The 25,687-nt window shown below is 32.1% G+C and overlaps 8 protein-coding genes across 8 annotated transcripts; 5 read left to right on the top strand and 3 right to left on the bottom strand.

Annotated features, from left to right (window-relative positions):
• Positions 1–3: 3 nt before the first annotated feature.
• LOC145743303 (putative defense protein 3) lies at positions 4–1,503 on the top strand. The gene is made up of 3 exons (XM_082561237.1): positions 4–146; positions 346–583; positions 713–1,503. The coding sequence occupies exons 1-3, from the start codon at positions 11–13 to the stop codon at positions 864–866; spliced, it is 528 nt and encodes a 175-aa protein (XP_082417363.1). The 5' UTR covers positions 4–10; the 3' UTR covers positions 867–1,503.
• A 3,661-nt stretch (positions 1,504–5,164) lies between these two features.
• Positions 5,165–6,357, top strand: LOC145743332 (putative defense protein 3). Its single transcript, XM_082561268.1, has 3 exons — positions 5,165–5,372; positions 5,443–5,680; positions 5,833–6,357. The coding sequence occupies exons 1-3, from the start codon at positions 5,180–5,182 to the stop codon at positions 6,131–6,133; spliced, it is 732 nt and encodes a 243-aa protein (XP_082417394.1). The 5' UTR covers positions 5,165–5,179; the 3' UTR covers positions 6,134–6,357.
• A 419-nt stretch (positions 6,358–6,776) lies between these two features.
• LOC145742542 (putative defense protein Hdd11-like) lies at positions 6,777–9,604 on the top strand. Its single transcript, XM_082560319.1, has 4 exons — positions 6,777–6,969; positions 7,556–7,799; positions 8,219–8,380; positions 9,457–9,604. Exons 1-4 carry the CDS (start codon positions 6,777–6,779, stop codon positions 9,602–9,604), a joined length of 747 nt encoding a protein of 248 aa, XP_082416445.1.
• A 342-nt stretch (positions 9,605–9,946) lies between these two features.
• LOC145741730 (putative defense protein 3) lies at positions 9,947–12,047 on the top strand. Its single transcript, XM_082559372.1, has 4 exons — positions 9,947–10,260; positions 10,527–10,770; positions 11,268–11,342; positions 11,412–12,047. The coding sequence occupies exons 1-4, from the start codon at positions 10,059–10,061 to the stop codon at positions 11,521–11,523; spliced, it is 633 nt and encodes a 210-aa protein (XP_082415498.1). The 5' UTR covers positions 9,947–10,058; the 3' UTR covers positions 11,524–12,047.
• On the bottom strand, positions 11,333–14,212 carry LOC145741729 (uncharacterized). Its single transcript, XM_082559371.1, has 6 exons — positions 13,890–14,212; positions 13,514–13,677; positions 13,082–13,138; positions 12,799–12,930; positions 12,050–12,373; positions 11,333–11,966 (listed from the first exon to the last, which is right to left on the bottom strand). Exons 1-5 carry the CDS (start codon positions 14,175–14,177, stop codon positions 12,085–12,087), a joined length of 930 nt encoding a protein of 309 aa, XP_082415497.1. The 5' UTR covers positions 14,178–14,212; the 3' UTR covers positions 11,333–11,966; positions 12,050–12,084.
• A 3-nt stretch (positions 14,213–14,215) lies between these two features.
• LOC145741731 (mapk-regulated corepressor-interacting protein 1-like) lies at positions 14,216–15,329 on the bottom strand. The gene has a single exon (XM_082559373.1). It carries the CDS (start codon positions 15,178–15,180, stop codon positions 14,779–14,781), a length of 402 nt encoding a protein of 133 aa, XP_082415499.1. The 5' UTR covers positions 15,181–15,329; the 3' UTR covers positions 14,216–14,778.
• A 1,026-nt stretch (positions 15,330–16,355) lies between these two features.
• Positions 16,356–18,694, top strand: LOC145741518 (SPEG neighbor protein-like). The gene is made up of 6 exons (XM_082559113.1): positions 16,356–16,497; positions 16,722–16,846; positions 17,181–17,273; positions 17,538–17,716; positions 17,914–18,011; positions 18,359–18,694. Exons 2-6 carry the CDS (start codon positions 16,725–16,727, stop codon positions 18,539–18,541), a joined length of 675 nt encoding a protein of 224 aa, XP_082415239.1. The 5' UTR covers positions 16,356–16,497; positions 16,722–16,724; the 3' UTR covers positions 18,542–18,694.
• Positions 18,695–18,704: 10 nt separating this feature from the next.
• LOC145741517 (protein Wnt-10b-like) lies at positions 18,705–25,518 on the bottom strand. The gene is made up of 7 exons (XM_082559112.1): positions 25,381–25,518; positions 23,935–24,097; positions 23,168–23,282; positions 22,755–22,894; positions 22,295–22,462; positions 21,940–22,097; positions 18,705–19,549 (listed from the first exon to the last, which is right to left on the bottom strand). The coding sequence occupies exons 1-7, from the start codon at positions 25,428–25,430 to the stop codon at positions 19,243–19,245; spliced, it is 1,101 nt and encodes a 366-aa protein (XP_082415238.1). The 5' UTR covers positions 25,431–25,518; the 3' UTR covers positions 18,705–19,242.
• Between the last annotated feature and the right edge of the window lie 169 nt (positions 25,519–25,687).

Genomic DNA, 25,687 nt, shown 5'->3' with positions numbered 1-25,687 from the left:
ATTTGGAAAAATGTGGATTAAAGTAGTAATTTGTTTAATAATTAATGTGGTAGTTGTTAAATGCTTTCCGAATGGTGCACCTGCTGAAGCTTGTGCTTCCATGACACCAAGTCACAGGGATAATCAACCTATTGGAAATGCAGCAAGTCCGTACTCAGTTAACGTTTCTAGCACCAATATTACAGCTGGAGATGTTGGTTTCGGTTTAGTTAGAGAGTATGGCGCTTAGTTTCGTTTTTTAACCGTAGTTTAAAAAACCATTAAAATCAGCCTATTTTAAGTGAGCGGGGTTATAATATATCTAGTTTAAAAAAACATTATCTAAACTACGTTTTGTCACTTTAGTTACACTAGCAAGCGGTACAAATGCCCAGTTTCGTGGTATATTATTGCAAGCGCGCGCTACACCAGACGGCGATGCTATTGGCTCATGGGCGGTGCCAAACGCAAATTTCAAGTTTCTAGAATGTGGCGGAATGCCAAATAATGCCTTGACTCACACCAACAGAAACGACAAAGATTCTGGAATTTCGTTTGAGTGGACCGCCCCGGCCAGCAATTCACCCTCGAGCGTTTATATTTTGTAAGTTTTAAAATTCTTATTACACTTGAATATTGATATTTTATTTGTCCTGTTTGAACATATATTTATTATATGTACTTTATATTTTTTTTGTAATAAAAAATTGTATTACATTTCTTTTTTATTTAGCGCCACTGTTGTCCAACAATTTACAACCTTCTACGTTAGGTTGCCTAGCGAGGTTGTCTCAATAGCGAGTTCTGGTGTTTCGATAAAATGGTCTTACTCAGTTGTGATTGGAGTGCTACTTTTCCACCGCTTGATGGCAGTATTTATCGGATGATTCTATAAAATAGAGTGGAGGAAACTTTCTATGTTATTATTAACCAAGTCTTTTTGTGAAGTTTTTTTTTAATTTAACACATCAATACTCAATAAACTAATAAAGGAATATATTTAGATTATTTTTTTTTGTATATATCTTTATCCTCGATGTGGGAAAGTCGAATGCGCGACTTAAACATAGAGTAACATCAGTTACTCCGACCCAGTCTCGAGTTGCCTGTGGCAGTTTGGGATATTATAGATTATAATTGCCCGGTAATTTTGCTGCTGATTAAGTGCTGACTCAGCAGGAGTTCGTACCGTTTATAGCGCCTTACTCAAGGGCGCTACAGCATGAGCTCAGTTGGGATTGAACCCACGACCTCATGTGTGGTATAGCAAGTGTTCTTACCACTACACCAAGCTGCCTGTGAATTATAACTAATATTGTTTAATATTATACAACAATTTTCAATAATCTTATTATTTTTTGCATGCTGTTATTAATAATTTTTTTAATTATCATTGTTTAACCGCCGAGAGTTTGAAAACCAAATATTTGCAGCATAAAGTTAAAACAGCAAACAGTGATACAATAACGGGCTACTTTTCAGCAACTTGTAAAGTCAATATTTGAGATTTGATACAGACCAAAGGTCAACTGACTCTAAGCAATCATATTTGAAAGTGATTTATCAATATTTATAAATATTTATATTTATAATTTATTTTAAACGGTCCGTTTGCTAAAGGAGTGTGTGAGTGCACAATTTTTTAAATATTAAAAATGTAAAGTCATTGTTTCACATATTAAAATATTTCGACAAGGAGTGATGGTGTTTTTTTTTCTAACCTTAGAAATAGAATTTGCCTAAAAAAATATTTTTACAGAAAGAATTATGGTTTTTTACTTTAAATAGAATAAGTTATTAAATAATATTATTAATTTTTAAAATAAATTGACATTATTTTTTAAACAACTGGTATTAAAAAAAACATTTACTGATAATCTAGAAAAATAAAATGTCAATTAAAAAAAAAATTATTACGCCTGCTAATTATTAAAAAAAATTTAAAACTTATTATTGCATAATGTCTTCAGGAATATAAAAAATAGACATTTTATATAGTAAAACGCCGGAATCGTAAAAAAATAAAAAATAAGATTTTAAGTAAATCAAGCGTTTGTTTTTTAAAGCAACGTTACCATTTTTTGTTAATTAATTTTTTGTTAAAAGAAAACAGAAACAAGAAAAATGTTGTTTAAAGTGGTATTTGCTTTAATAATTAATGTGGTAGTTGTAAGATGCTCCCCGACTGGTGCTCCGATTGGAGCATGTGCTTCGATGACACCAAGTCACGGTACTAACTCACCTTCAGATAATTCAGCAAGTCCGTACTCAGTTACTGTTTCAAGCACCAATATAACAGCTGGGGAGGTTGTAACAGGTACAGATTGTATGCCTAAAACTTAAACCGTTTTACCAAAATTCGTCAACTAGTTTGGTTGTAACGATTACATTTGTAGTGTGTTGTTGTAATGATGTTTTCGTATGTGTTATTAAAGCACAATTAAGCAACTTATGTCTCAATATCGTTATTATTGATGGTATTGCTAGCTTGGAAATAGTTATATAAGCTTGTTTTAAAATAATCAAAATTGTATAATTCCGTAAGCTTAATTGCTAGGTTAAAAATAGTTGTATTTGCATTTTATAATTGTTGTTGCCACAGTTACTCTGACAAGCGATACAAATGCCCAATTTCGTGGCATACTTTTGCAAGCGCGCGCCACACCAGACGGCGAAGCTATTGGCTCATGGGCGGTGCCTAATTCAAATTTTCAGTTGAGACCATGCGGTGGAATGCCCGACAATGCACTGACTCACACTAACAGAACCGACAAAGATTCTGGAATTTCGTTTAATTGGACATCGCCTGCCGACAATACAGCTCCAAGCATTTATATTTAGTAAGTTTCTAAAATAATCATATTTTAAGTGGTGTTGGATAAGTATCCTAATTAAAAAAACACATATTTCAATAACCTTATGGCCCATATACTAATTATTTTTTCTGTAGTATTTTTTATATAACTTTAAGTCTATAGTTAAAGATATAATTTCAATTTTTTTAAAATCTAATTCTGTATTTAGCGCAACCGTTGTGCAAATGTTTGACACGTATTACGTCATGATGCCCAGCGAAGTTGTGTCAATAACGGAAGGGGTGCTAGAAACGACAACAACTGAAATGGAAACAACCACAACAACTGCAACATCTACAACATTACCAACAACAACTACAACAGAAATCTCAACAACAACAAAACCAATGACCACAACAAGCTCTGGTGTTGTAATGAAAATGTCTTACTCGGTTGTGATTGGAGCGATACTTTTTCACCGCATGGTGGCAGTATTTAATATATAAAACCATTACATAAAACTTTAATGTGTTGTTGTTCTTATTAATCTAAGGGCTGTAAAGATTTAATTAAAGCTAATCAGTGTTTTATAATTTTTATTCGTGTTTTAGTTAAAGTTTTTTTAAATGTTTTTACCATAATTTATATATCAAATAAATCTAGTACGTAGTTAAATTAAAAAGTCTGTTTAAAAAGTTTTTATATGTAGTTTAATTTTTAGGTCATAAAATTTTAAACCTCAAATCAGGATCTTTATAAGGAAAATATATTTTTATATTTTTTTTAAAACCAGTACAGTTTAAATAATTAAGTTAGATTGCCAAAATTCTTAATTTTTTTTATATCTTTATTTATATCTTTTTTATACCTTTCTTATATATATCTTTATCCTCGATGTGGGAAAGTCGAATGCACGAATTAAACATATAGTAACATCGGATACTCCGACCCAGTCTCGAGTTGCCTGTTGCAATTTGGGATATTATAAGATTATATTTGCCCGATAATTATGCTGCTGATTAAGTGCTGGCTTAGCAGAGTTCATAGCGTTTATAGCGCCTTACTCAAGGGCGCCACAGCATGGGAATTACATAAACTATATGATAAGTAATATGATGACGTCAATGTGTCGTTGCTACTTTGAAACTATTAATAAGAAAAGAGAAGCTAGTACTGACAGTACTGGAAAAATTAAACATCATTTGAATAAAAACAACAATATTACGCCCACTGATTTCCAAAAAGTTTTTACAATGTGCTTAAAGTGTAAATGTGTATTAATTTTGCTATATAACGTTTTACTGAACATTTGGCGCTATTAAAAAAGACCACTATCTTGTATTAGCCGCGTTCTTACCTAATATAAAATATAAAAGTAGTAGACCAGCGAAAAAAGGTAGTGTTATTATGTCACTTCAGCCTTAGGGCTAAAACCAACTCATATTTATAATACAACAATAATATAGACATAAAACGCCCAATTGTATTTAAAATGTAGTCAGGAAACGATTTACAAATCTCATTGATTAAATTGCGGTGTAGAACACAAATGCGTAATGCTATAGAGATGCATGTCAGAAGTAATAAGTATACAACACGTGTGTAATACTGTAGAAAGGTAGAAGAAAAATAAGATTTTTGCGTTTGCATTGAAAATTAAAAAAAAACTATTTTTAATTTGTGGCATCTCTTTTAAAGAGTTATCTTTGTTTATTTTTAGATGTTTTAAAAAAAGTTATTCAATAACACATATTTTAGCGATTGTGCAGCTTATTAACTGGCCACAATACAGCTGCCAATTACGATTTCAATTGAGTATGATTAATAACTTAATGATAGGAATTACTTAAAAGATCAACTAGCTTTGAAAAAATCAAATTTTCAAAAAAATTATCGTTGTCGTAAATATTTCATTAAGTAAGAACGTTATGTTGTTGTAAGATTAGAGAGAACGCCAACAGCCAATAGTCATGTAAGAAAAAGGTGCAAGGCTAGTTAAATGTGATTTTTACTTACCTAGTTTTCCTTCAATTACTGAAGCTTTATTCAAGTCCTTCGCTTGTAAAGTATAAACAAAGATATGGCTGTTAAGGGCCATGAATCAAAGTAGAAGTCAAAATGATGTATTGTTTATAAGTTAAACGTAATCTAGGTTGGCAATATTCCAACTTCATTCGCTTAAAGGCTAAGTTACAACAACTAGCATTCATTTTGGTTTAAAACAACTGGCAGCCCAAACAAAACTTAAAATTTGAGAAATCCTTAAGTCAATAAACGCATTTAAAACTGGGTTTATAGTGTAAAACTTTACAAATATTTTTAAAGTAGGTTTTATGCTATCTGTATTGCCAAGTTTACAATATTGCTTGATCTTTATCTTTTAAAAGAACACAGAAATAGGAAAAATGTTGTTTAAAATTGTGATTGGTTTAATAATTAATGTAATAGCTGTAAAATGCTATCCGGGCGGGGCACCACTTGAAGCATGTGACTCTATGACACCAAGTCACGGTTCTAACTCAGCTTCGGATAATTCAGCAAGTCCGTACTCAGTTACTGTTTCAAGCACCAATATAACAGCTGGGGAGGTTGTAACAGGTACAAATTGTATGCTAAAATTTATTAAATGAAAATTCTTTTAAATTTTATTGTCATTTTGTCGTCTTAGTCACTCTAGCAAGCGGTACAAATGCCCAATTTCGTGGCATATTTTTGCAAGCTCGCGCTACAGAAGACGGCGAAGCTATTGGCTCATGGGCGGTGCCCAATTCAAATTTTCAGTTAAGAGCATGCGGTGGAATGCCCGACAGTGCTTTGACTCACACTAATGCAAACGACAAAAATTCTGGAATTACTTTCGAATGGACCTCACCTGCAGACAATCCAGCTTCAAGCGTTTATATTTAGTAAGTTTTTGAATGCTGTAATATACACTTCATTATATTTCTTTATATATTTAGGTTAAATACGTAAACCAAAAAAAGCACACATTTAATATTGTATAGGCTTCCTTTTTTAAAGATTTTAGACTTGATTAATTTGTTTTTGCTGTATTTAGCGCAACTGTTGTGCAAGTATTTTCTACGTTTTACGTTCGGCTGCCCAGCGAGGTTGTGTCAATAGCAGCTGTTGAAATGGAAACAACAGCACCGGCAATGGAAACAAATTCGACAACAACGCCAGAGGGAGAAGAATTAACAACAACAACCACAACAGAAATGTCAACAACCACAACAGAAATGTCAACAACCACAACACAGATGACCACGACCAGCTCTGGTGTTGTGTTGAAAATATCGTACTCGGTTGTGATTGGAGCGCTACTTTTTCGTCGCTTGGTGGCAGTATTCAACGAATAACTTTACGAATTAAAATTTTAGGAACTATTTTTAATATTATTAACCCCCAGCGTTTTTGTAACGTTTTTTTTATATAAGTTTAACACCTATATATTCCCTTTTACCTTGTCATGCAGTATAACTAACTACCTAATAGGTAGCCTATAGTTGTTTTTTAAATATAAAACAATTTTTGATGATGCTGCTAAAATTGTTTTTACAACTTAATTAAATTGTTGACTAACCGCATGTATGATTTGTTATTATAACATAATTAATAAAAGACTACATCTGTTAGGGTAAATATCGTGACCAAGTGACGTAATGTTTATAACAAAAAAGGGAAATGGCTGCAAATTAATTAATTAAAAAACTTAATTTCGCAAAAAAACGTTATTCCAAAAAGGCAAACATAACAAAAATTACAAATTGAATTTTGTTGATTTTTGTAAGGTCGCTGCGAAAATTTTTTTAAAAGTTTTTTTAAATTTTTTTTTAAAATAAATACATAAATTAGTTTAGTAAAAAAAACAAGAACTGTCTAGTACTAATTTTTAAGAGAGCATTCACATGTTTAATTATTTATAAATACTTAACAAAAAAGTGACAACAAAAATAAACAAATCTAACCTTAGTAGGTATAACAGCTATATTAAAAAAAAACATGTTAGCGTTTGCTTTTGTAAGTCTGTGTGTGAGTTTAACGCAAGTTTTAGCTCTGCCTGGTGGTGCACCATTATCTGCTTGCACAGCAATGCGGCCTATACATGCAGGAGGTCAAATACAAGATAATGCCGTGAGTCCATACAACGTGTCACTTAGTTCTTCATCTGTGGCTCCGGGAGGCTATATTAGAGGTAGTTTCTGAGACTGTTATTAAAATAAAGAAATGGTTTTTTTTTTAAATAGAGTGCTGTTTAATCCAACAGGGAATACATAATAAAAATCCAACAGGGAATACATAATAAACAGGAAATACATAATAAAAAGGCAGGAATTTAATACTAATTTTTTTTGTATATATCTTTATCTTCGATGTGGGAAAGTCGAATGCGCGACTTAAACATAAAGTAACATCAGTTACTCCGACCCAGTCTCGAGTTGCCTGTGTCAGTTTGGGATATAATAGATTATAATTGCCCAGTAACTATGCTGGTGATTACGTGCTGGCTCAGCAAGAGTTCATACCGTTTATAGCGCCTTGCTCAAGGGTGCTACAGCATGAGATCAGTGGGATTTGAACCCACTACCTCATTTGTGATGTGGCAAGTGTTTTTACCACTACACCACGCTGCCGGTCCAAATACATTTTCATGCTCAGAATTTAATAATTAAAATACTACTACTGAACCATATCAATTTATAATTCTAAATTAAGGCAAAGACTATTGGCTTAGTTAAAATCAAATAGAATAACTAGTATTTTTTAATATAAATTGACAGTAACTATCAACAGTCCGTCCGCAACTTTTCGGGGGATTTTTCTCCAGGCCCGTACCGCCAGATTCGGGCAAGCAATGGGCACCTGGATGGTACCAGACGATGGTTTGTTTCAGACGATCTCGTGTTCTGGTAGCGAGAATAGCGCTGCCACACATACAACTCGTGCTGATAAGGAAGGTGGGGTTGTGTTTACATGGCTGGTCCCTGATGACATCGAAGTCGGGACAGAGAACCTCAGCATCTAGTAAGTTTTTTCGACCTTACAGCCCGTCGCCTTGACGCATGGGTAAATAGATAGGGTTGGGCCCCTTTTTTGTTACATTTATTTTTTTGATGTGGGCAGGTCGACTCTACGACCCAAACTTAAAGTAACATCAGTTTACCCCAACTCAGTCTTAAGTTGTGTTTGCAGTTTGGGTTATTGTAAATTTATAATTGCCCGATAATTATAAGCTGAATATTTGTCAACTAAGCAGGGGTCAATGCTATTTAGAGCACCTTACTCAAGAGCACCACTGCATGTAAGAAGTGGGGGTTAAACCCAGAACTTAAAATTGTAACGTTTTATAAAATCCAGTTAAAATATTTTTCTAATAATTTATTACTAAAGTTTTTTTATAATTGTAAAACATTAACTTAAAGGAAATTGTTGTTTATTTGCAGTGTGACTGTTGTGCAGACACTCACTGTAATTTACCTTCAACTACAGTCCGGACTGATTGAAATCATACCAGCTGCCACTACAATGGCTACAGAGGAAGCAACAACAACAACAACATCAACAACAACAACAACAGAAACTACTACTACAACTGTGGAATCACCGTGAGTTTATTTTTCTAGTTTTTCCGTCCTAAAATCCCAAATTTACGGCCAAATTTTGTTACCCAACCCAGTTTTAAATTGCCTTAATTATTTACCGCGTTACCAAACTATCGCCCAGTGGATTTTTAAAGACGTTGACTACTGAGGCAACCGGGCTATGTATTTTAAGAAGGTTAAAATTGTATGGCTAAGTTTGTTTTTAATACAAATTCAAGTTAAACTAATAATACTTTTAGATAAAAAAATGCACATTTTTTACGAGGCCTTTGTAAATAATTAGATATAATTTACCTTTCACAGAATGGTTCTCAATTTTGAGACACTGTATTATGTATATTGCACGATATTTAATTAAATTCGTGGCTTTTTTCTAAATGATAAGGCATAAATTTTGGAAATATTGTCGGTAAATTCTATTTATAAAGTTTATTAAAACCCCAACGGGGCAAAGTGTGGTTTAAGTCATTTTAACTTAAACAATAGCTGAAAAAAACTTTAAATGACGCTCTAAGACCGAATTAACATGAGACAAAGATTGACTTATCACGAACAATTGGCCTTTTATTTACGCCGGGTTTTTATTTTTACCAGACAGTTTGGTCAACGCCCAAATGTCGTAATCAATTTTTTATGTTATTGTGTTGTCAGCTAAAATAGGCTTATATGGTCAAGTGCTTTTTTACATATATGAGTAACAGCAATAACGCAATGAAAAAATACAAATTTTTAAAAATAAAACACTTTTTATTTTTTGGATGTATTTTTTATGCAAAATGTTTTAAAGAAAATATTTAAAACTAGAATTAAAAAAAAACTTTTTTTATTACTACAAATTTAGAACAACGAAAATTCAGATTTTAACGCAATGAAGTCTTGCATAACACAACTTTAATTTTTTACTAAATTTAAACATTTAACCTAACTTTTTAAACAACAGAACAATTCTAGTTTAAGCTGTCAAAAATTCGGTTGTGCCCATAACTGAAAAAATTCGGTTGTGCCCATAAACTGTCGCATCATCTAGTTATGTATAAAATCTTATACTCACACATATGTAATGTTATTTTGTTTTACAGTGCCTCTACTGTGCCACTATCTATGGGCGATGGCATGACAACTTCTGCTGGTAACACTCTTCAGCTTTCCTCTGTCACAATTTGGATGACAATTTTGGCATTCTTATACTACTACGTTGCAACGCCAAGAGCTGCACGTAAACATTGAAATAGTGTAGACCGTGATTTTTAAAAGGGGGGATTTACCCTTAATGTTATATGTAATGCATCGGATTTTCTTACCGAATATATGATGTTACAGTATTACAAGTTACAACATAATCAAGAATTGTTTATTATATAACTATTAAATTGTAATTGCTCAATGCAAAACATATCGTTTAAATTTTAACTTTTAAAAACACCAATTCAGGAAGTTTAAATTACTGTAATCGAAAACAATTAATTGTATTTTAAACCAATAAAGATATTACAAAGTAAAACCTAAGCAATTTTGTGCAAAACATTGTAAATTGCTTTAAAGAAGTAATTTGTTTAAACAATAAATGTGCAGCATTTCTTAAAGTCATAGAACAGTAGTCTGACGAGTGATTTAAGAAATCAAACCAGAATTACAGATTGAAATCCAGTTATTTTTTACGAAAACATTTAGCATAGGCTTCATGATGCAATTACTAAAACTGGGTATATGTATGCTTATGCTTTGTGCATTTGAAGTTAAGGTAGGTAATTGCCGTGCTTCGTCAAGATCTTGCAATAGAACTGGGACAACTCTACATGGTATGGAGGCCCAGCCCAACTCGAAAAGTCCTTATTCTTTGATTGTTGACAAGACTACGGTCAAAGAAGGGGGGAAAGTAAAAGGTCAGCATTTCTGTGTAGGCTACTTGAGACAATTAATTAGTTTAAAATCGTATATAGGCTGGCTAAGGTACCTCATTACGTTATTAAGCTATGAATTGTAGATGCCGACGAAATAAAAAAAAAATATTGTTATAAGTTTTTGTTATAAATGGTGTTACCTACTGTACTTAAAAGTTAAAACCAAACCAAAGACCTAAAGTTAAAAGACTCTAAATTTACGCCAAGTGGCTCATTTTCTAATAAGACATATTATTTTTATTTACCAGTTACTCTTTCAAGTAAAAAGAACACACCATTTATTGGCTTTTTTCTACACGCTCGAACAAAGATGGGTGCAAAAGTGCAAGGCTCTTGGATATTACCTGACAATAGTTCTTACAAGTACATACACTGTCATGGTGAACGAAAAAACGCGGTGACGCAAGTGAAAGGAAACAATAAAACAACTCCTGTTCAGTTTGTATGGGAAGCTCCTGATATCAAAGTCAGATCTTTGAAATTCACCTTTTTGTAAGTAAATACTAATAAATAATTCATTTACATTAAATTCTCTTGATGTAAGAAGAACAACTGACTTTATTACCCAAAACTAGCTTCACGTTGTCAGTTTTAATATTAATATTTACCATGCTATGCTTCATACTTACTAATTTGTCGATTGAGTTTTATGTCTGACAAAAGTTAATACTATTAATAAACAAACACTTAAGATACAGAATGACTATGGTAATCGAACTATGGTCCTCGCTTAGTAGTGGTCCCAGTCTCAAACCATTGCCATAGGTCGCTGGTGCTAAAACGTAAGCAACTATGCAAAAACATCATGTTGGTAAAACCTGGACTTTTTCAGATGTTTTACCATTGCAAATTTTAGTTCTGTATATTAAATTATAGGACTTTTTAAAAAAAAAAAAAAGATTATACGTTATGCTAGTGTAAACAAACTTTTACTTGATTGAAAACAGCTGGTAAGCATGGGGGATTAATATAAATCCTTTCTTTTTTAGCGCGACTGTTATGACAAATTTCAAGACATTCTACGTGTTTCTTCCCTCGCCACCGGTAGAAGTAATCCAGAAAAAGTAAGGCCATTAGGAATTTGAATAAAATTAAAGATTTCAGAATATGAAAAATTTTGTTTGTATATTTAGCAAAGAAGATAAAACGACAACTAAAGGCGGAAAATCAGGCGCACATCTCCCTACCGCCACCATCCGGTTGATCATTTTTCCGATTTTTCTTGTGTTTTTCTTAAAAGTGTAGTGTTAGTAAATAACATATGTACAAACATCATTATTAATACAAAACAATAAACACCATTAAATTTTAACAAACTAAAGCATAATGACATGTAAGTCCATTTAAAAAAAGGGCAGTTGTAGCAAAAACATTTATAAAAACGTACAAAAAATCAGCTTCTGTGCTCTATCTATCACAATGCAAAAAATAAAAAAGTTAGTACCATTCATTTGTAAAAATATTAACACCATCACGTAAAAAATACATTCATAATATGATTAGGTAAAAGCATACAGAAAATACAAACTATGATTTAATACAAACTACATTCTAAAACCTTATGGCAGTGGTTTAAGCAACTACAAAAACTATATATACAAATAATACAAACTGCTTATTATATAAAGCAATTCATAGAGAATATCCATAAACAAATTGTTAGTTTTTGTGTTTTTTGGGGAGCTAACCTGTAAAATATAACAAAATTGTGAAAAAATAATTATAATATTGCCAATAATTGCTAATAAAAGTGTTATAGTACTTTACTTACCGAAACTAACTGCTAACAGATCTTTATTACTTGATTTAATTAATGTTAAAATTTCTTGTCGAGTTCTGCTGTTTCTTATCCATTTCAACATAAGTTGTCCTGCCTTGAAATTTGTCCTCAATCGCAGATGCGGAGTGTGCGAACCGTGACGTCAGGGTACGTCTTCGCATCGAAGCTCTTGTCATGGTACGTCGTAGTTTTCCAGGATTTTTTTCTTGTTTGATGGAGTTTTCATTATTTAGTGTACCTTCCATCATTAACTTGTATTTGGTAGCATTCAACGATGATTTGCTGCTTCGATTCAAATCCGTAGTTTCGTGCAATCTTTAGATAAGGTTTTGTGAAATATAATCAGCATTAAAATTAGGGTTTATTAATAAGGAATGTTTCGGTGTCTAACCTTCCTACAGTTGCACATAAATTGCAAGATCAAATATAGATCCCACAAACACGTCTGCCAATTGACAAAAAATTAAAAGTATTTTTGAACCAGCTGCATGGTGGAGTGGTCAGAACACTTGGCTTTACTACATGAGGTTCTGGGTTCAATCCCCACTGCTCTCATGCTTTAGCACTCTAAAGTAAGGCGCTATAAATAGTACGAACTCCTGACAAGCCATTACTTGGAAGGCCTACCTTCCCACATTGAGAATAAATAATTGGAAAAAAATTTTACATGTGCCAGCAGAATGCTATACCTATATAGCATATACAAAAAACTTTATATTTTTAATACAAAAAAATCATACTTAATCAGTTTAGCAGGTGAAGGCGACATATTGTTGGATGCTTGCACAAGTTTAGAACTATTTGTTTTCAAGGTTTCAATTCCTGATGATAGTTGTTCCAGATGAGAGTTGAACTCGTCAGGCTGAAATTTTCTACAAAATTTAAAACAAAAAATGTTAAAAAAGATAAGTTTCTTATTATTTAGTTTTTTATATTATTTTTTGGCTAACCTTTTTTTTTATCATTTGATTAAAAGAAACTTAATTCTCAGTCTTTTTATCACAACAAAAAAATGTCATTTACCGTTTTCTTGTGAAAGGATGCCTTAGCTTGAGTTTAGAGCATGGAGTTTCGAGTGATCTAAATTTTTGATTAATTTAAAAGTTTGGCGATTAAAAAAAAATAAAGAAGTTGTAGAATTTAGGAAAAACTAATAAATTGTCACACAAAAATCAGTCTTCTAAAACTTGCCCGACTTGCATTTTAACTTAATTGCAGTATACAATTAATACTTAAACTATAATCTTATAGCAGAAAAATTTAATAATCACAAAAATGTTTGATTAAAATATATTTTTTTAGATTAATTTAAAAAGTTACGGAATTTATTTTTTTTATAATTTTCTGTCGACCTTTTGGAACTTAAAATCTATGTAAAAAAAACCGTTTAAAAAATACTTAATAAGTTAAGGTTAAACGCAGTGTTAATAAAAAATAAATAAAACTTAAACTGACCCAAATCCAGACAGACGTTTAGATCTTCGAATTGCAGAAGAACAACCCTCATTAAATGGGTTGAAAGGGGTTAAGGGTGATTTATTAACATTTTCTCTATAACCTAAAGTTGGTGAAACATTCTTGTTCGTCGATTTCAGCTTTGGCTGTTTTGCATTCATTTTCTATAAAAATATACAATTTTATTTTATTTTATATAAATTTATTAACTGTAGTATAAGTATAACAGAAATATAATACACCAAAACATTATTAAATAATTAATTTATCGTCTAATTTGTAAAAAAAGTTAAAAAGAATGAGTATAAAGTAACATACTTTGACAAGGCTTAGATAAACTTCTATATATATACTCGTAATACTTTCAATTCTTTACCTGAGCAACTTTGGTTATACTAGTTTTCATTTTTCTTTTGATCGCACTTGACCCGATGCCCTTATTATTCTCATCCGTCAAAGCCTTAAACTTTTTGCTGAGCTGAGATTTTGCAATACTAGCAACGTTATTCAACTGCTTGAGTGGTATCCGTGGTCTAAGCACCATCGATGTTTGTCGTCTGTATTTGGCAGGCACTGGTGAGTACACATTCACTTGGCCTGCGTTTTCATTGGAGATTGTGGCTATGCCTCTATAACCAGGTTGATTTTCCCATAGTATAGGCATTGTTTAGGGATTTTAAATAATTTTAGGCAAATGTTGAATCTGAAAAAAAGCAAAACAGGTGAAATGATACAAGAAGTCCAATATAAGGTATTATGACATAAACCCAGGAAAAACAAAATTTGAAGCAATTTAAAATCACGTTTCAGCCAGAAAAAAGAAAACACCACAAAGACGTATGACATTTTTAAGTGATTTTTAAACAAGCACACTATTTTGATAACATTTGCTACAAAAAATCCAAAGAAAAAAAAAGGCTAAAACAACAAACAAGGTGACACACTAATTTACAATTTACACACACTTAAAAACAAGAGAAAAATAGATTTTCTGACCAGGAAGAAATTTGACTTTTTAAAAATATTGTAGAGTAATAATAAAGGTCAAATATTAGAGTAACACATATATCATATTGCATAAAAAGCAAAAAAACGGGGCTTTTCTCGTTTTCTGCTTACGTTAAAGCAAGATTTCACTTTATTTGAAAGTGTTAACTAGGCAACGAATGCTACATTCAATAAATGTTATGACACATTTATATTTGATATATATAGTTTAAAATGACAATGAAATTCGTCTAATTTGGCTATTTTTTTAAAGTGTCTCATTGATTCGATAACCTTTTTTGAGCCAAGAATTCTTCTAGATCAACTGACTGAAATTTAGACAATGACTGGTTTGGGTCCTTTTCTATGTATTGGGTAGGCCCACTGTCTTTTTCGCCTTCCTCCACTTTATTTAAATTTGCTTTAACTCTTTCCCACTCTTCGCTCACGCAAGCAACATTCTCCTCATGTTGTGCTGTAATTGGGTCAGAAGAGAAGTTCATTGGACCCCGACTATTTCTCTTTTCAGCTGGGGTAAAGTGATGTCTCTGTGACCCCATTGTGGAGGGTTGATTCCCGGGTAAACCTTGCCCCCGATCCGATACTGGGTTTTGTTTTTCCGACGTCCGTCTGTGACTTGTGTTTGGTTTAACTTTGCCTTGTTTATTAGCAGATAACATTGTTGTTAATATGCAACATAGTTATTTAAGTTCAATTTGCAAAAAATACCAGAACAGTCAGACGGTGTGTTGTTTAACAACTTAACACACAAACTGTTTTTGTTTAGTTTATTTATAATAAACTAAACTATTGTCAATTACCTAAACCTTGAGCTACATAAATAAATATGAAGAAATTTAGGCTGTTAGTTTAAAACAGTTATAGACATATAGGTAAACAACTAAAAGCGGTAGAAAAAAAAAAAATTAAAACTTCAATTTAAAACTATCAGACTATTTTTTCAACGAAATGCGCTATATTTAAAAAAAATAATCACATATAAAAAACCATGAATTATAGCAGTATATTGCTTATTTTCTCATTTATTTTTTTGGTATATGTCTAAATGGAATCAAATTTATTTAAAAAAATAGCTTTTTATTCTACGGAACTCACCCAGCTTTAAAAAAGCTAATATGACGTCACACATAAAGCAGCCATGCGAATCGCTGTAGTGGTAATCGCAAATTTTTATTACGTTAATTTTTAGTTTTAAAATATTTTTTAAATACAATTAATTAAAAAAAGTTACACAATTAAATTATAGAAACTAAACAATTTTATAAAATTAATTCTGCTGTTTACTGCGTTAATATGTTATTATATTTTTTTGGTTTTCATAACCACATATTTAAAAAAAATATAAATTTATACTTTTCAACAAGCAAAGTTACTAAATATATATTTTTATTTAAAAAAAAGTAAGCTGGTTTTTGGAATTGTGTTAAGATATGCTAAAAGAAATCATACAAAATCAAATCTTAGTTTAAACAAAATAAAAATTTGTAGAAATACATTGTTTGGCGATTTTAAACAAAAGTAAAAATATGTGATGTAAATACCCAAACATTGTCTTCTAAATTAGGCAACAAATTTGCTAAGCCAAACATATTTACAAATCTTAATGGCGACGTAATTGAATAATAACTATTAATCTATTTAAATTGACATTTTATATTAGTGGGTAAGAGTTGATAATGTAGTTTTGCCAGTAAGAAGTAGTTCTCTTGATTCCATATTAGGTTTTATGCCAAACCGCCTAGCTCAGGGAATAACAAATATAGGCTCCCTTGAGTAACATTTTGCAGCAACAGGCGTTACTTGAAAGCCTTGCCTCAGCTGTTTCACGTCATAACAGCATTGCATTTGCGAATGGAAAACGCATGGGTTAAGACCTTCGTTCGCCAGGGTTTAAACAAAGTAATGTAGCTTCAACTTAAGTTAGTTTTGACTAACCATATTCAGGATAAAGAGGCTGCAGTAGAGCAGTAGACAAGGTAAGGCAATTTTTCAGCTAAAACGTTAGGTTTTTACTACAATTTGTAATATGTTCAGTTAAAAAAACAAAAAATAAGGTTAAATATATTCTGATAATAAAAAAGAATTATTTATATGTAATTATTTAGCCAAAATTTACACAAAACGCTCAAAATCAGCTTATAACCGACTATAACTTGATAATTTGGAAACCACCAACAAATTTGATTATTTTTTCTAACAGAATATGGCTCCACCATGTGACATCGATCTCAATGATAAGGAGGTGCAATCGGCAGCGGCCATGATTCAAAAATCATTCAGAGGCCATCGAGTCCGCGCAAAGCTGAAGGAAGACGGGCCGCCACGGTAAGTTGAAGTAGTCAAGGCATAAATATATGTATACGTTAAACAGGTTAGGTTGCTAATGGTCTGTTTGTGCAATATACTGAAGCAACGAACTACAAACCAAAGGGTTTTGGGTTTGAGCCGAACAAGCACCACACGTTTCGCCCTGGCGTTTACAGATTTACAGATAACTTAAAAAATGTAAAGGGTGATAAGGAAAAAAAAAAGTTTAAGTTGCCTCTAATTTTTACTACTTACTTTATACCCAGTTAACATTAAAATATAGCGTAATATATTATTATGTTTAAGTCAGAAAAAAGAAATTTAATGAACTGTTTGTTTTTTTTATGTTAAGATTTTTATGCGAACTGGGAGACCTTTCTTCGGTCGAAGGAAGCGCTCTTCGCATTGATTGCAAACTAACCGGATTTCCAGATCCGACTGTTTCGTAAGAATTTTTTTTTTCTTGAATACTTCGTTCCCAAATCTCAAGTTTAAAACTTAACTTCAAAAGCAGCAAGATGCTAACGTTGCTTGCCAATTCAAAAAAAACAATTAAAAGTTTAAAAGCATTATACTATGTCAGTAATGTATCAAACTGACAACTACATCTCTCTAATAATAACAGGCTAACTTTGCTTAGGTTTATTAAATTGACTTTACCTCAAAAATGATTACTTAAACACGCTTTGTTAATTGTTATTTACCATAGTTGGTTTAAAGACCGCCAAGAACTAAAGGAAGGAATTAAATACGGGATTGTGTTTGAAGAGGACAATGCCAGTGCTCTTATTATTAAAAATCTAAGTTGTGCAGACGCTGGACAATATACTTGCAAGGCCTTCAACAGATTTGGGGAAACATATGATTCTTCCATAGTAACTATTCAAGGTAAGGCATACAAAAAAATTGTTTAAATAAAGATTTTAGGTGTATAGATGTAATCCAAGACTATAAATTATAGATGTAGGGTGCTTGAATATAGTATACTGGGTTTTAAAGGTAGGCCTGCCTTGAAATAATATAAAATAACCTTTTTTTGTTAATTTTTGCTGAAATGTACAATTACAATTACTCTTTTTATTTAGTTCCGGCTAAAATTAGCAAGGGTCATCCCCACCAGAGTGTAAAACGAGGAGAAACGGTAACCATGACTGTAACATGTGCTGGTGACCCAGACCCAGATGTAAGTAACTTTTTTAAATTAGATCTTAACGCAATTAAATGAAGTTGAATTCGTAAATTTGGAAAAGGACTTATTTTACTCTCTTGGAGTCGACTATAGTTAGTTGTCTTTGTTTTTTTGATTTTCCCTCATATTAAGCGAAACATTCAAGTAAATCCAAAAAAATCGTTGAAAGGGTTATAATAAACAAATACCTAAAATAGGGGTAAAGTAGAACTTTTAAACCAAAAAATATATATTTCGTAGATTTCAAATTAAAAATTTGGTTAAAAGGCTTATTAAATTTCTATGTTTAAAACCAAATGATATGAACGTAACTAAATTAAATATAACAATTAAATTGTTAGGTTGGCTGGGCGAAAGATGGAGAAGATATCGATGAAGACGATCGAATATTTTACGACATTGACGGAGACACCACCATTCTTACCATCAAGAATTGCACGAAAAAAGATACTGGCAAATACGAATGCTATGTTGAAAATTGTGTCGGCTACGATTCGTCCGTAGCAAGACTGGACGTCAAATAAATTTCTGATAATAGCTCACTTTGACTAAATTAAAAATGTCATAAACTTAGGCTAAAATCTGGGTTGTACAAAACGTATAGATCATATATTTATATTGAAACTTAAAACCTTTAATTGTTACCTTAATATAAATAAAAACCGCACAGAACTGGTTTTTTGTTTTAATATTTTTCTCAAAGTTTAGAAACAAAAAAAGGGAAGACGAAAAACGTATTGAAGCGAAACGGCGTAATAATAAATTAAAGAAATAAAAAGAAAAAGGGGTTTTTACATACATACAATAAGGTTAGAATACGAAATGTTAGAAATAAAGTTAGAGCATAATACATAATTATCAGCACTGGAAAAAAGAATTTATATTTGGAACTTGTTCGTTTTTCAGTCAATTCCTTACAAAATCGACAGGTTTTTATATGTTTACAATATATTACCAATAAAATAACTGTTACACCTTTGGAAATAACAACTTACAGTTATTTATAAGTTGGTTTTCAAGCTTTTTAACACAATAGTTTAATCAAATGTTAACAAAAAAGATAGCTGCAGCTTGTTAGTTAATCAAAGCTAACATGCGATATAAACTTTTCCTTTGCGTCTCTTGCAACCCTTTCGACTTCGACCCCTGCCCACCTTTTGGAATAACTTGACGTCATTAGGTATAGATTACGTCAAAAATGACGTCATCACCACGCACGGGGCTGTCAGTTGCAGATAGAAACCTCCTCTGTCCAGGTGCAAACGTTGCACTCTATTCGGCAGCACCAGTGGAACCGACAGTCGCAAGCTTCAGTTCTAGTCATGTTGACAGTATGGTAGCCTCGTCCGCAGCACAAGTTTGAACAATATGGCGGTTTGTCATGCTTGCAGTATCGGCCCTTCGTGCCCACGTAGTCTATAGATGGGTCAGGTTTGCAGTACGAAGGCGATTTTTCGAAGAATAAGAGGTCTTCTTTCGGCACGTCTCGGCCATCAATAAATTGCACGATTTGGTTGTCGCGAACATCATTTCTGTACAACAAGAGTTAAACTTATTCCAAGGCTGTTTTAAATTTTAGGGACAGTGCACAAGACTCTAGACTTTACTATTAGTTTCTTAGTTCGACTTCAAAAGCTTTCAACCCTAGCTTTTTCAAGTAAGGATATGATTTTAGCTAAGGAACTTAAATACTACTGGGCGGTTCAATAATTAAATAGGTGATTTCGCCAAGCTTTGGAAAAGCTTGGTAAAGCTTTGGGTTGGGGTAAAAAGGAATTTTACTAATTTGAGACTAAAATGTAGGCCTTACCTTGACAAAATAAACTCAAAAATGTATGTATTACTTTGTAAATCTAGCTTGAATTTTAGAAATTTTCATTTTTTGATATTTCGATGTTTTATTTTTTTACTTCCGTCTATTACGTTTTTAAGAGCAAATTAGTACAACCCACAGTTATGCATTAACGCCTTCGGGCTGTTTATATTAAACGTTAATCGTTTCCTAGGTAGACTAATAGACATTAAAGCCAGTAACTTACATGAAATTTCTCACACAAATATTTCAAAAATGCGATGCCAAAAAATTTTAAATTTTATTAATTCAAATAATGTAAAAAAAAGGTAAAATAATGTAACTCTTTTTTAAGTAATGGAAAGAGGGGATTTTGTTCTGCAATTTGATAGATTTTCAAGCTTACATAAGCCGATTTCTAAGAAAAATCTGAAGCCCAATTACGGTGCAGGTGCATTTTTAATTGTTTTTCCTACTTAACTACCAAGTGCTGGTAGCCACAGGATTTAAAATAAATATTTGCAACAAGTTTTCTGACCGTACATCCGTATTTCAAATTAAGTTAATCCTTAGCGTAAATGCCGCAAGGTAACGAACAAAATTTACACTAAACAGAACCACGCGGTTTTTTACATTAAAATGTAACAACCAAAGGTATGCATGTACTTTTTTATACAGCGTTATCAACACGAAATAAAGCGTTATCAAACACAAAAAATGAAATATTGAAATCAATGGTTAAAACAGGAATTTTTGATTATATTTAGTTGTCGAATAAAATTTAGTTATGTTACATTTATATTTATGCCACGTACTTATTGTTAGTTAACTTAAGTAAAACTGCAACCAAATGCCACGCATTTTAAACATAAACAAGTACAACGCCTCGCATTGCACTGCGTTTTATATTTAGTATGAACTCGTACAAAAGTCACCTTTAAGTTAAGTCATGACATTTAACCGCTTATAAGCCATGACCTTTACTCGTTTTTAAAGGGGAACTTAACTAAAAAGGGCGGGTATTCATAACAGAACTTGACAAATTTGGGTAAGATTAACAATATTTTTGGGGCTGTTTTGGGACTAACTTGAAGAACAAACGTTAAAATATACTATTTTCTTTTATGTTACAAAAACTACTTTTAAAATAATATATTTTCAAAAGATTTACAAATATTTAGTCATTTTTAAACAAATATGAGGTAACTAATAAAAAATTCAGGACTTAAAAGCTTATGTCATCAAGCTTAAACATAGTAACATAGTAGTAAGTAGCATTTTAACGTTTTCGTATTTGTCGTGCACTTTCACGAGCGTTTGCCTGACTAATTAATTTTTACTTAGCTCAGTTGACGAACTAAATACATTTTAACATGGGTCGTAAATCAAGATTCGGACAATCAGTTTCCGACTGCGACGTGGTTACTACGCAATAGTAGGAAACTTAACGATTTCGGTTAAATAAACATTTTCATAACATAAGTGATAAATTGTTGTTAAACTACAGCGAGTACAGTAACCTAATTGTGTTGCAATCGGCAGGCTTAATATTGCATAACTATCTGGCAATATTGAATAAAAAAAGGGTTTTTATCTTTTGACATAGTTTTTGTTTCTTAACCTTGTGCCAGTTTTAAATGATGCATCTATATAGACATTGTTATCTTATATTTAAAAAAAAAAAATTTTGATTTAAAAAAAAAAAATTTTTTGATTTTTTATTAAAGTTTTCAATGCGCTCTAAGAATGCTGTTACATAATATCATTACGTAAGACCTTTACAATCTACAAACGCATTTTATTTTGACATCTTTTATCGATAATGTCATTCATTTTATACAAATATGGCATTCCTATAAACATTAACTTCATTATTACTTCTAGCAGCTATTGTACTTTTACTGACTGATCTCATGCTGTAGCGCCCTTGAGTAAGGCGCTATGACGAACTCCTGCTGAGCCAGCCTTTAATCAGCAGCATAATTATGGGGCAATTTTAATCTCTAATATCCCAAACTGCCACAGAAAACTCGAGACTGGGTCGGAGTAACTGGTGTTACTCTATGTTTAAGTCGCGCATTCGACTTTCCCACATCGAGGGTAAAGATATATACTAAAAAAAAAACTTACCCCATATTAGCTTGAGCCAAAACTGCATCCAAGTATTTTTGTTTAATAGCTTCTCCTATCACGTGGAATTCCGCCGGTTTCTGCCAACAACTTTTATAACTGCATGAAGCTGACATTCCGTGGCATTTACATGTCTCTCTCTTCGTTCTAGCAACTGCCTGGTTAAAAAAATAGATTTAATATTTTAGGTATTTTATTGTTTTAAACATTTTTTCCCAATTTTTTTTGAATTACTTATACTTTACATTAGTATCGCAAAGTACGAAAAAAATTAGCTAGGACCGCAAAGTACGGAAGTTTTTTTAAGAACCGTAAAGTACAAGTGACCCTAACTCTTTTTTAATTATTAACTTACCAGTCGTCCAACCCTGTTATTATGTATGATCGATCTTGATATAATATCAGTCGAGGAATCTCGCGAGTCCAAAAACTCGGCAGCGAAGGCCAGTCCTTTGTTTATACCCCGATCGCAACCCGCGCGTTCGAATACCGCTGTAGCCATAGCGTCGTCGTCCATATGTTTCTAAAAAATAACAAAAAATAAATGTTTTTAAAAAAAACTTAATGTGGTATACCGGTCACGACATCCGACTACGGGGCGAAAGGTTTCGAGTTCGAGTGGCACCAACGCCACACTATTTCTCCTTGAGCCCGGCGTTTACGGATAGCTTAAACACGTATTATTATCACACCCTTACCCAATAAAATATCAAAAAACTTTTTCCCTTAGGGGGGATTTAATAACAAATATATTTAAAAAAACGCTATTAAATTCTGATATTGAAAAAACTAAAACAAAGATTTCTTCTTCTTACCCTAAAATGTCTTTTCTGTGACGCGGTTAAACTTTTTTTACAATTGCATTCAGGAATTTTTCCAAGGCTACAAGCCTCGGCAACTTGATGGGCTACGCCAGCCGAGGCAATTGCAATCGTGAATGCCGTTTCTCTATAACCTAAATATTACATATGCATATTAATGTACTATTAAAACGTTACAAATGTTAAGCAAAAACATAAACAATAATTTTTTTTAAATTTTTATTTAAAAATACAATTATAACAGAGAACTCTATAGCCAAAATTCGGTTGTAGTAATAAAAAATTGAGTTCATGTAAATCACATCGTTTTACAAACCACATATGGTAGATCCTTGCTTACTATTTAAAACATGTTTGTATATATGCTTAAACCTACAGTATATAAATAATTAAATCTATTAACATACCTCTTCCAAGAAAATGATTCGAATGGGGCATTTTGTGGTGAGCTTCCAAAATGCTGCAGTTCCATCTGTTATTGCGAAACTGCTCTTTGCATTCGTTGATTGCAACTAGAATACCCTAAAACAAAAGTTGTCGGTTACTTAATGTGCATTTTAAGGCCAATACGGATATTAGTTAAGCAGTTAAAACAATACTGTCATGAATGTAATTTAAATGCGATATGTATATTTGCGGGTACAAAAAATCGTTAGCACATTTTTAATTTAAATACTGGAGGAGCTTTTTTCAATACGCCACAAAAGAAGTAAATATGCCTTAGTTTTGAAACACGGAGCACACCAGGTCAGCATGCTTTTTTTATATTGCGAAAATTTAAAAAATCTATACATTTACAAAAATATAACGAAAGTGTATTTGCAAAGAGAAGTGTGTAAAATTAGAATCAAATAACTATATGTAGATTTAAATAACTGTGAGTTTGGAGTACTGGTCAGAACAGTTGGCTTTATTATATCAGGTTCTGGGTTCGATCCGTCCTGCTTCCATGCTATGGCCCTCCTAAGTAAGGTTTTATAAACGATTTAAACTCCTGCTGAGCCAGCACTTAATCAGCAGCTTGATTAGCGGGCAATTATAATTAATAATATTTCAAACTGCCAAAGTGTACTCGAGACTGAGTCGGGGAAACAAACGTTATTGTATATGTTAAGGTTGTGGAGACGACTATTCTACATTGAGGATAAATAAAACATAAAAAATGTTATCTCACTTGCCACGCTGAAGCAAATAATGTTGGCTGTCGCTGGCAAAGATCCATTTGATGATTGCTTAACCCCATTTTATTTCCACATATTGTGTTGCTGTTGATCACAAGGTCTCTGTGGATCATATTATTCTTTCGTTGCATGTTTCTATACTTGAACCCAGAAACACTGAAAAAAAAAAATTAAATAACAAGTCATATTTTCTGATCACTTGTGGTTTACGGTTGTCTAAAAAAATTAGAATTACAAAAGTCAAAAAAAATAATTGTTAAATGTAGTCAGATAATTATGCAATAATTATCGCGATTTTAAAATTATAAAAATCGCCCAATATTAGATATATATATATATATACACCACACATGAGGTCGTGGGTTCAATCCCCTCTGACCTTATGCTGTAGCGCCCTTAAGTAAGGCGCTATAAACGGTACGAACTCCTGCTGAGCCAGCACTTAATCAGCAGCGTAACTATCGGGCAATTATAAATCTATAATATTCAAAACTGCCCAGGCAACTCGAGACTGGGTCGGAGTATCTGATGTTACTCTATGTTTAAGTCGCGCATTCGACTTTCCCACATCGACGATAAAGATATATACAAAAAAAATAGATTATGGAATATAAATATATATTCCAAAGAACCTTAAAAGTAATAACAAATTTGGCAAGGACCGTAAAGTAAAAGAATTAGGATTCTTTAATTAGCAAGGTTATTTTGTGTTTTAAAGTAGTTGCAGATTCTAGGCAATGTGATTGACATCTTTTATTGTTGACACTGAATTGAATAAACTGAACTAACGAGGTCCAGTTAGCCACTCAAATATTTCGCTCGGCAAACATGAGGAAGTCTTTAAAGTTGCCTCGCATGTTTTATAGCTCGAATAATAACTCAACAATAGAAAATAAAGAAAGAGTTATGGCCTAAGTAAATATGCTGCTTTTAACAGCCCGTCTTGCGGCGACAAAAACTTTGGAAAATGTTGCCCAGAAATTTCGCCCGAAATTTTATTTATTTGTCTTATATTTCTAGCTTCTCTTATATTCTAGATTTTCTGTAATATTTCATCTACATGCCGGTATGTTTATCATTTAACGTGGGGTGGTCCTTACAAGACATTTATAACGTATTTCATGGCTGTCAGCACAAAACAGCTATTACTTACAGGCCGATTACTGTCAAAACAGTTCAGCAATATTGAAAATCAAAATCAAAAATGTTAAATTTTGACTTTAAGAACGCTACGATAATAGGATTAAAATATTACATTTTTGCCACCACGGAGGTGGAGCACAAATAAAACCAGTTGATACAATTGGCTTATTTACTACAGCGCGCTTGGCTTTATCATTTAAAACTATTGTGAAAACAAATTACGATATTCTATAAGACGATTAGATAAATTAAACAGTAATTTTAAATTAATATTATACAAAAAAGTAAACACTTACAATGAGGTAGTGAGAATAAATATAAGTCCAATAACTTGTAAATTTTTCATTTTTGATTCTGTATTCCACGATATTATATTCCAAGTAAAATTTGAGATTTTTATTTTCGCATAAAATTTTTAATTTTTTTTTAAATCTGAAATAGAAAAAATTCATATGTTATTTTTTTACGATATTTTATATGATTAATTTAAAAAACAACTGACTTTTTATTTGTATACCTTACTAGTCATTCAAAATTTTAAATAACCATAAACAAATTGCTTTTAATTGTGAGTAAACGTACTAAATAAAAGCAATAGATTAT

Source organism: Corella eumyota, chromosome 2 (genome assembly GCF_963082875.1).
Source record: "Corella eumyota chromosome 2, kaCorEumy4.1, whole genome shotgun sequence".
Taxonomy (NCBI): Eukaryota; Metazoa; Chordata; class Ascidiacea; order Phlebobranchia; family Corellidae; genus Corella; species Corella eumyota.
This window is presented reverse-complemented; position numbering and strand designations above follow the sequence as displayed.